The sequence below is a fragment of the Elephantulus edwardii genome, unplaced genomic scaffold (assembly GCF_000299155.1).
Source record: "Elephantulus edwardii isolate Elephantulus edwardi_28Jun2011 unplaced genomic scaffold, EleEdw1.0 scaffold00097, whole genome shotgun sequence".
Classification (NCBI taxonomy): Eukaryota; Metazoa; Chordata; class Mammalia; order Macroscelidea; family Macroscelididae; genus Elephantulus; species Elephantulus edwardii.
In genome coordinates this window covers 12,875,512-12,884,763 of record NW_006399847.1, presented here as the reverse complement: position 1 = coordinate 12,884,763, position 9,252 = coordinate 12,875,512, and the positions used below count along the sequence as shown (strand labels likewise).

Genomic DNA, 9,252 nt, shown 5'->3' with positions numbered 1-9,252 from the left:
CCAAGAAAACAAACAGATTCATCCTGGAGAGGGTTAAACCAGGCTATTCCTTGGAGGCAAGGATTCTAAGGCTTCGTCTGACATACTTTGGACATGCTTGGTAGGGTGGAGGGACAGCGCAGGAGGGAAAGACCCTCTATGAGGTGGACTGATTCAGTGACTGGGGTAATCGGATGGGTGTGTCAGAGGCCATGCGAATGGCACAGGATAGAGCAGGGTTTAGGGCTGTTGTACATAGGATCGCTATGAGTCGCAAACGACTCGATGGCACATAACAACAACAACAACAACATCCCTTTTGAATGTAGATTAGGCAGAAGATGTAATAATATCCTGTTTAGCAAAGACATGTGTTTCATGGAACATGTTGGAGAAATAAATAATGAAAATGAAGAAATAAAATAAAAGCAGCCATTAAGATTCTTGCAGTAGAGAGAAGAGTATCCCACCTGGGCAAGGAGGATATTTAGAACTTCTTCATTTTCACTCATTTCTTCTTTGGAAACATCTTCTTTTGAAAGACTGGCTATCTCTTGTGCAATCTTGGTTTCACACTCCTGTCAAACGAAAAAAGAACTGTTCACCTACATTAACACATCTTCAATACTTTTCTCAGGTTTGGGTTTTTTTTAAAAAAAAATAATAATTATAATTATTATTATTACTACTATTATTTTGTGAGTGTACCGTCAAATCAGATCTGACAGGTACAGGAGGAGACTGTCCCTCCTTCTCCAGCAGAGCATATGGTGGGTTCGAACAGCTCTCTTCTGGGATTGCAGTGCAGCTTTTTGCCACTAGGCCACCAGAGCTCACCTGGGTGTTTGTTTTTTTAAAAAAATTATAATCTATAGAATCCTAGAAGATTCCATCTCATTTCTCAGAACCATCTGGAGACATGCATATGTTAGCTAGAGCCGGGTTTTGACTGGACTATGAAAAATGATCACTTTTAAGTGCTTCACCGTTTAAAACCTTTCTGTGTAAAATGCATCCTGCTATTTGTTGTTGCTCAGTGGTGTGGGAATAGAAGTCAATTTTAAGAATATAGTTACATCAATTAGTTGTCAAATACAAACACAGTCAGGTGACCACAACCACTACTGTTGTAACAACATTTCTGTCACCACAGTAAATTCTCTCCATCACTTTGCCCTTTGGCAACCACTGACCAGCTTTCTACTGCTGTACTTTAAAAAAATTATTATTATTACTATTATTAATGTATGTGTGTACAGTCAAATCGGATCTGACTGGTACTGGAGGTGATTGTCCTTCCTTCTCCAACAAAGCATCTGGTGGATTTGAACTGCACACCTCTGGGATTGCTATTGTTCTTGCTTTTGAAAGCCATGGGTATTAGGTTTTGTAAACAAGAAAGTCACTGCAAAGGAGGGGAACCACAACCGGGAGGGAATAAGACAAGAGCTCAACATATAATGATCACAAACAGGTGTCAGGCAAGAGAGTATTTCTTTCGGTTATACATTAAGTTAAAAAGAATAGGGGCAAGATTTTTTTCCCCCTAGAGCGTCTTATTAAAAGAAGATGGAAAGAATATACTGACTCACTGTATCGAAAGGAATTGGCAGACACAGAAGAATTGCATCAAACAACATATGAGCAAGAGCCTATGGTGATGAAAGAAGAAGTTCAAGCTGCTTTGAAGGAAGTGGTAAAAACTAAGGCTCCAGGAATAGACGGTATACCAATTAACATGTTGCCCTGGATGTGCTCACCAAGTTGTGCCAAGAAATCTGGAGAACAACCACTTGGCCAACTGACTGTAAGAGATCTCTATTTGTTCCTATCCCAAAGAAAGGTGACCCAACAGAGTGTGGAAACTATAGAACAATCTCACTGATTTCACACGCAAGCAAGATTTTACTGAAGATTATCCCAAAAACGACTGGAACAGCACATCAGCAGAGAACTACCAGAAGTCCAGGATGGGTTTAGAAGGGGTCGTGGTACTAGGGATATTGTAGCTGATGGTAGATGGATATTGGCTGAAAGCAGGGAATACCAGAGGAATCTGTGTTTCATTGACTATGCAAAGGCATTTGACTGTGTAGATCATAACAAACTGTGGCTGACTCTGAGAAGAATGGGAATCCCAGAACACTTGATCGTGCTAATGCGAAACCTATACTTGGACCAGGAGGCAGTCGTCAGAACAGAGCAAGGGAACACTGCATGGTTCAAAATTGGGAAGGGCGTACGCCAGGGATGCATCCTATCTCCATACCTTTTCAACCTATATGCAGAACAGATTATCCAAGAGGCTGGGCTCTATGAGGAGTATTGTGGGGTCAAGATTGGTGGACAATTTATCAACAACCTGTGTTATGCAGATGACACAACCCTGCTTGCTGAAACTGAAGAGGACCTAAAGCACCTGCTGCAGAAGGTCAAAGACTGCAGCCTCCAATATGGATTGAGGCTCAATGTCAAGAAGAAAAAGATTCTCACCACTGGACCAATTGGCAGCATCAGGATGGATAGTGAAGAGATTGAGATTGTACACAGCTTTAGTTTGCTTGGCTCCACAGTCAACACTCTTGGCACCAGTAGCCAGGAAATTAAAAGGCGCATTGCCATGGGAAAGTCTGCTGTTAGGGACCTCTTCAAAGTGCTGAAGAGCAATGGTTTCTCTCTGGAGACTAAGGTGTGTTTGAAACAGGCCATGGTCTTCACAATCACTTGTTATGCATCAGAGAGTTGGGCAATGACCAAGGATAGAAGGAGAATTGATGCCTTTGAGCTGTGGTGCTGGAGAAGAGTACTGAGAATACCATGGATTGCTAGGAAAACAAATAGATTTGTCCTGGAAAGGGTTAAACCAGGTGGCTCCTTGGAGGCAACGATTCTGAGGCTCTGTCTAACATACTTTGGACATGTTGTGAGGAGAGACCGGTCCTTAGAGAAGGACATCATGCTTGGGAGGGTGGAGGGACGGCGCAGGAGGGGAAGGCCCTCTATGAGGTGGATTGATTCAGTGACTGGAATAATCGGGATGGTATGATTGGCACAGGACAGAGCAGAGTTTAGGGCTTTTGTACATAGGGTCGCTGTGAGTCGCAAGCAACTTGACAGCACATAACAACAACAGGATGTCTTATAATTTAATCATTAATTACACTCAAAATCTGGCTTCTATTATGTTGCTGTTATGCACTGTCAAGTTGCCTGCAACTCATAGCAACCCTATGTACAACAGCTCTGAACCCTGCTCTATCTTCTTGAGCCAACCTTATCGTCTCTGACACACCTATTCCTCAATAGCCCCGTCACTGAAGTTAACTCATCTCATTCAGGGTCTTCCTCTCTTACACTGTCCCTCCACCCTCCCAAGCACCATGCCCTTCTACAAGAACTGGTCCCTCCTTGCAACATGTCCAAAGAATGTCAGATGAAGCTTCAGAATCCTTGCCTCCAACAAGCAATGATTAAAAAAATTAATCTCATTTGTAATTTCTATCAGTAGTTTTGAGTCACACTGCATAATATGAATGTACCCAATTTGGTTGTGTGTGTGTTTTTTTTTCTCCACCCTTTTATTTTTTTAAAAAATAACTGTATAAAAGAGTACACACATTTTGAAGGTTTATCAGAAAAGCTGATTAACAAAAAAATTGTTCAGTCCCAGACTGAGGTCCTGGCCCAGCCAAGACTGGGTCCCTGCAGATGGGGGCTTGAGCCAGCTGCCCCTTTACATGGATGTGGTGTTGTCAAGACGTGTGGTACCCATACTGTCCTGTCCCAGGGGGGTGCGGCCTGAGAAGTCCCAGGAGGCCCCACGTCACAGTTCATATTCTATGGTCCCCTTCTTGGAATTCTTTAGGCTGGTTGAAAAGGGGGCCCTGCACCACCATTTGTGGGTTCTTTTGCAGGCTGTGCTTCCTGCCCAGGAGGCCCTCACACACTGGGGTCCTTGGATGAACTCCTGCACAGTCACAGCCCTCGGACTTCCAGAGGCTAGAACTACTCCTGCCGTTCAGTCTTCCTATTACCTCAACAACCTGCTCCCCCAAATCTCTCACTCCTCAGCTCTCTTACCCACCAAACTTCACTGCATGGTGTCAGCTGAGATACTTGCCCCTGAGCACCCCATTATCTCCCCTCAGATGAAGGGACTCGGCTCCAGACTTTGCTTAGCTCTGACCCTCTCCAACTTCTCCCTTTCACATGCTTGCCTGTTGCACTCCTATTCCTATGCCAAAGTCTCTGCTAAAACATACTTTCCTCCAGGAAACCCTCCCTGCTGCTCCCCCTGCCCTGGGATTCTCTCCTCTGGTCCCATGAGACCAAAGGTATTTGTGTCTGGCTCATGTGTCTGTCTTAAGGAACCCTTAGTCTGGAGGTTCTTGGGGACCCCAGTGCTGCTCCCAAGCTTCACACAGACATAATGCAACAGTTGCTTGGATCCTGCACTTGGCATTCCATGTCTCGGAAGGACGGTCAGTCCAGGTATGTCAGATGCCAGCTTGACCCTTCCTCTGGTGTGGTCTCAGAACAGCCAGTCTCTTCTTGGCCTGAGATTCCACTTCCCCAGCTTCAAAGCGGTCAAGCTGGTTTGTCCCTGCTCCAGCCGCTTCCCAAGTCTATAGTAGCAGAAGATGTGTGTCACTTACTTCATCTCTGATGGGGTCCACTCACTGCTCAGTAGGTCATGCAGAAGTGCCTTATTACCTCTGTGGCTGGGTAAGGGTCCTCCTCAGAGGAGGTGAGTGGTAGTGGAACTCCTGGATGTAGCTGAAGAAGGGGCTCTCAAAGTCCAGGTCCAGGTCTGGTAGCAGTGACAGGAGGTTCTACTCTTCACTGGCCCTCGCCTCCTCTACTACCACCTCCGAATACTCAGGAAGAGCTTCAGGTTGTTCTGGCAGCATGCCCAGCCCCAAGTCCAGCTAGCATGGCTACCCATGCTGGACCAGAGGCTGCCGAAAGCGTGCAGGCATATGGTACCGATGACCAGTGATAGCTCCAGAAGCAACCTGGAAGTGCCAGTGATATCCACGCAGACCTTGAGGGTGTAGTCTACGTGCAGGACGTGGCAGTGCAGGATGGAGGGACAGACGGGAGGGATCTGCACTGCCCGGCGCTGTCACAGCGTTCGCCATCGGGGCCCACAGGTTTGCCCTCCATGCTGGCCACTAGGTCCACTTCTGCTTGTGGGCACCTTGGACCATTAAAGTCAGCGTCTGGAACACAGCGGCCCGGGGCAGCACTGGGTGCCATTGTCGATCTCGGTGAAGATGGGGATTACTTCGCCTGGTGTGTAGCCTTTCTGGTCGATCTTAGCTGAGAGGGAGACGAGGCCGCGATTGCAGTACCAGGCCCAAACCATCTTTTCTCGAGGGCCTGCCTGGGGTGCCAGCAAGGCCGGAGTGTTAATATCCAAGGGCTCAATGACGGTGAACACTTTCTTCGCCCGATGAGCCGGTGCCCAGGGCCAATGTAAGGTGGCCTTGATGCTTGCTGCCATGTCTGCCCTCAAACGATGTCACCAAGGTCGGTGGCAGCTGGAAGCTGAACTGGAACTCATGGTGCCCAGGAGGTAGAGTCGTGGTCTCTCCTGTGTCTGGAAGCAGCAGCTGCCGCCGCCGCAGGTATGTTCTCGAGGCCGCGTAGTCGCTGGGCATGGTGTTGACGCCCCCAGAGCCAGTGTGCCATCGCCCGCCGCGTGCTGCCTCCTCGGGCGCCCACAACCTCAGAGGCGCCGCGGACTCCAGCAGCACCTGGCCCCACAGCTGCCTGCTGCCTCTGGACACACCCTCGGGGCCCCGGGACAGCTCAAGCGGGAAGCTGCTGAGACTTTCTCTGAATGTACCCAATTTGTATAGCCACTGACCAGCTAATAAACACTTGACTTCTTTCTAGTTTTTAATACTATAAATAGAAGTGTTATAGCCATTTCACATGTTTTCTATGTAAATATGCTATTTTTTTTTCTCGTCAAGAAATACCTATCATGGACACCCATGTTTATTGCAGCTTTGTTCACAATAGCAAGGAGCTGGAAATAACCTAAGTGCCCATCAACAAACGAATGGATAGAGAAGCTGTGGTAAATTCACACAAATGGAATACTATGCTGCATTGAAAAACAAGGAACTCAGGCAATATTATTCAAAATGGGTGACCCTGGAGGACATTATGTTGAGTGAAGTATCTCAGTCACAAAAGGACAAATACTGCATGGTGCCACTGCTGTAAAACAGGAATGACCTATGGGCTGGGGAGAGACTGAGAAAGAGGAGTTCAATAATGTATACTGCATTGAAATAGATGAGGGAGAAAACTGTTTGAATGGAAATCCAAAGTCTCTGTAAATTTTTACTGAAATTAATAATAATAAACTTAAATTTAAAAAATTTAAGTTAGAGTAATGAAGGCAATGGATTTATAACTGCTCATGCTAATAACACTATATCATGGCATGGAGGAGGAATAGTGGAACTGTATCCACATTTACAATATTCTTCTTACCAAAACCATTTATGGAAAATAGGAACTACATTGGACATGTATCTCTGGATTGGAAATGATCATATTGATAATATTTCTAGCCTTAAAAATATTATATTGTTCAAAATTATTTGTTATATATTTGTTTAAATTTTCCCCTCTTTTAACAACTAGGATCTAGAGGGAAGAAAAAAGACCAGAGAGTAGCTAAAATTATTGGGGCAGCTATTGCTGCCAGTTTAGGGCCTGTGTCAGGAAAAGGAAGTCCTACTCATAAACAATGCCACCCAAAGGTAATAAAGGAGATCAGAATTGCTTCCACTGTGGAAAGCTGGGCCACTACAGTAGACAGTGTCACAGACGAGAGCCATAGATAGGCAAGGGAGTAGAGAGGAAGCTCCCACTCACTTGCTTTAAGTGTGGATCTGAAGGACACTTGGCCAAGGGTGGCCCACATCAGGTCCTCGTGGCTGTCAGGACTGACAGGCCCCAGCTCAGAGCTGAAAACAAAGGAGGACACTTCAACGATTCAGATCCTCCCAGAAGAGCCACGGGTGAGCATTAACATTACTGGTAAGTATAATAGTTTTCTCCTGGACACAAGAGCCTACTATTTGGTCCTAAAAGCCTTCTGAGGTCCCAACTCTTCTCACTATTTCCTAGTTGTTGGAATTGATGGAAAACCTCATAAGCAGTTCCTTACTTCACCTTTGTCTTGCACGTGGACTTCAGAGCTGTAAAACAACTCAGTGGTAGATGGAATTTGCTCCAGGACTTAAGAACAATAAATGACATAATTGAGCCTCTACATTTTGTGGTTCCTAACCTTTATACTATAATAGACAAAGTGCTAGTCAATAGGCCTTTTCTTGTAAGAACTACCTTCCCTCTGTAACTTGATTTGTGCCACTGTTAGAACCTCTACTTGGAATATTATTGCTTTTAATTTTTGACTCATGTACTTTTAACTTGTTAGTTAAATTTGTGTCTTCTAGGCTACAACAGTTCCATGATACATCTTCAAGGATATGAACATGTACGGCTAAGCACAATTGATAACAGTGCATCTAAATTCCAAAATCATTCTCCACAGTAGTCTATGTGTTTCCTATTGCCAAAGGGGCCCTTTAGAGTAGTGAGAGAAGATCTTCACCCTGAAACCTACAGTGTCCCTTTTCAGCAGGAAGTAGCTAAGAGAACACGCTATTCCCTTTTCCTTATGAATCAGGGTGAAGTCTCTTTCAGGGAGGAGTGATAGGGAATGGCAAAGGACACACTGACAAAGGAGATTAATCAGAACTGGTTTTGACAAGCACTGTGGCAATGGGACAATTAAAACAGACTTTCAAGGAATATTCAAGCTGAATCCTGATCATATGGAGATTTTTTAAAGTATTCTTTGAGTTTATTTTGTTTATTTGTTTGTGTATAAAGGATGCTCATCTAGATGATAACATAATTATGATAAAAACAAAAGGGGGGAAATATGGGAATATTTGCAATAAACTGAGTGCTATTTAAAAAAAAAAAAACCAACACAAAACCCTTACAAAACAAAACAACAACAAAAAAAAGAAATGTCTATCAGTGAAATTTCTGGGTACATTATAAACCTGTATTTAATGTTATAAAAAACTACCAAACTATCTTCTGTAATTATAAACTATGGCACATGTACACACATACACATGAACATTTAGATGGTGCTGTGTGAAGGCCACTGAGCTACTAAACCCAAAGTCCATATCTCTGTTGGTTCAAATCAAAGCAGCTCCATGGGAGAAAAATGGGCAGCCAGCTCCAGTGCAATTTACAGCCTCAGAAACCCAATGGTAGGTCAGCTAGGAGTCAGTTCCAACTGATGGCAATGAATGAGTTAGTAAAAGAAAAATAAAGAATTCACAAAACATAACATTAGTTAGATGGATTTGGAGGACATTAAATTGAATTTTAATATTTCAATAAGCCAGTCAAAAAAGGACAAAAGACTGTATTAGAGAAAGCCAAAGAAAGGTTAACATACAAAAAGCCATACTTTTTGATGTTTACCAGTGGCGGGAGAAGCAAGGTGTCAGAGGGGAGAGAAAAATCAGTACACAAGACACATTTTCCAAAATGACTCTACCATTATTATGCCAAGTGCAATGTATGAGAGCTCCAATTTTATCCATCAATTCTTGTCGAGAGGTGGTATTTTTAATTATACTCTAGTTGGTGACTGGGCTATACCATTGCAGTTTTAATTTATATTCTTTTAATGTTTAACCATGTTAAGCAGCATTTCACGTACGTATTTGCATCAATACATTTCCTGTGGTAAAATATCTTTTCAATTTGCTTTTTAAATACAAACTGATTTTTGTACCCACCCAGGAATGCCAAACCCCCCCCACCAAAACCCAACACTCAACCACCAACCGTTTATCTTACTGCTAATCTGTAAGAGTTCCTTAAATGTCTAGTATAAGTCTTATATCAGATACACGTATTTTGCAAATATTTTTTCTAATCTAGCTTATCATCATTTTTTTATAATGTCCTTTGAGGAATATGCTTTAAAAAATTTTGATAAAACGCAATTTATAAAGTGGTTTTTTTCTTTTTCTTTAATGTGGACAGGGTATTCTTTTCTAGAAAAACCAGATGACAAAAAGCGGTGTCCGACAGGAGGTGGCAGAATAGTGGAGGAGGGAATTGATTATAGTGGTGGAAATATTCCGTATTACAAATCACCTGTACCTTTAAAACCAACTGTATGCACACCCATGTTTACTGCTGCATTAT

At 43.5% G+C, this 9,252-nt stretch overlaps 2 protein-coding genes across 2 annotated transcripts in view; both read right to left on the bottom strand.

The window, feature by feature from the left end:
* Positions 1 to 9,252, bottom strand: part of RALBP1 (ralA binding protein 1) — a 122,116-nt gene that overhangs the window by 19,365 nt on the left and 93,499 nt on the right. The window contains exon 7 of the mRNA XM_006891433.1: positions 450 to 557. Coding sequence (XP_006891495.1) covers positions 450 to 557 — 108 coding nt within the window. The remainder of the gene's footprint in view (positions 1 to 449; positions 558 to 9,252) is intronic.
* On the bottom strand, positions 4,663 to 5,983 carry LOC102847484 (arrestin domain-containing protein 2-like). Its single transcript, XM_006891420.1, is given in 9 exon segments — positions 4,663 to 4,718; positions 4,721 to 4,789; positions 4,823 to 4,909; positions 4,912 to 5,118; positions 5,121 to 5,162; positions 5,165 to 5,233; positions 5,236 to 5,477; positions 5,479 to 5,820; positions 5,967 to 5,983. Coding segments are annotated over 9 exon segments (1,131 nt in total).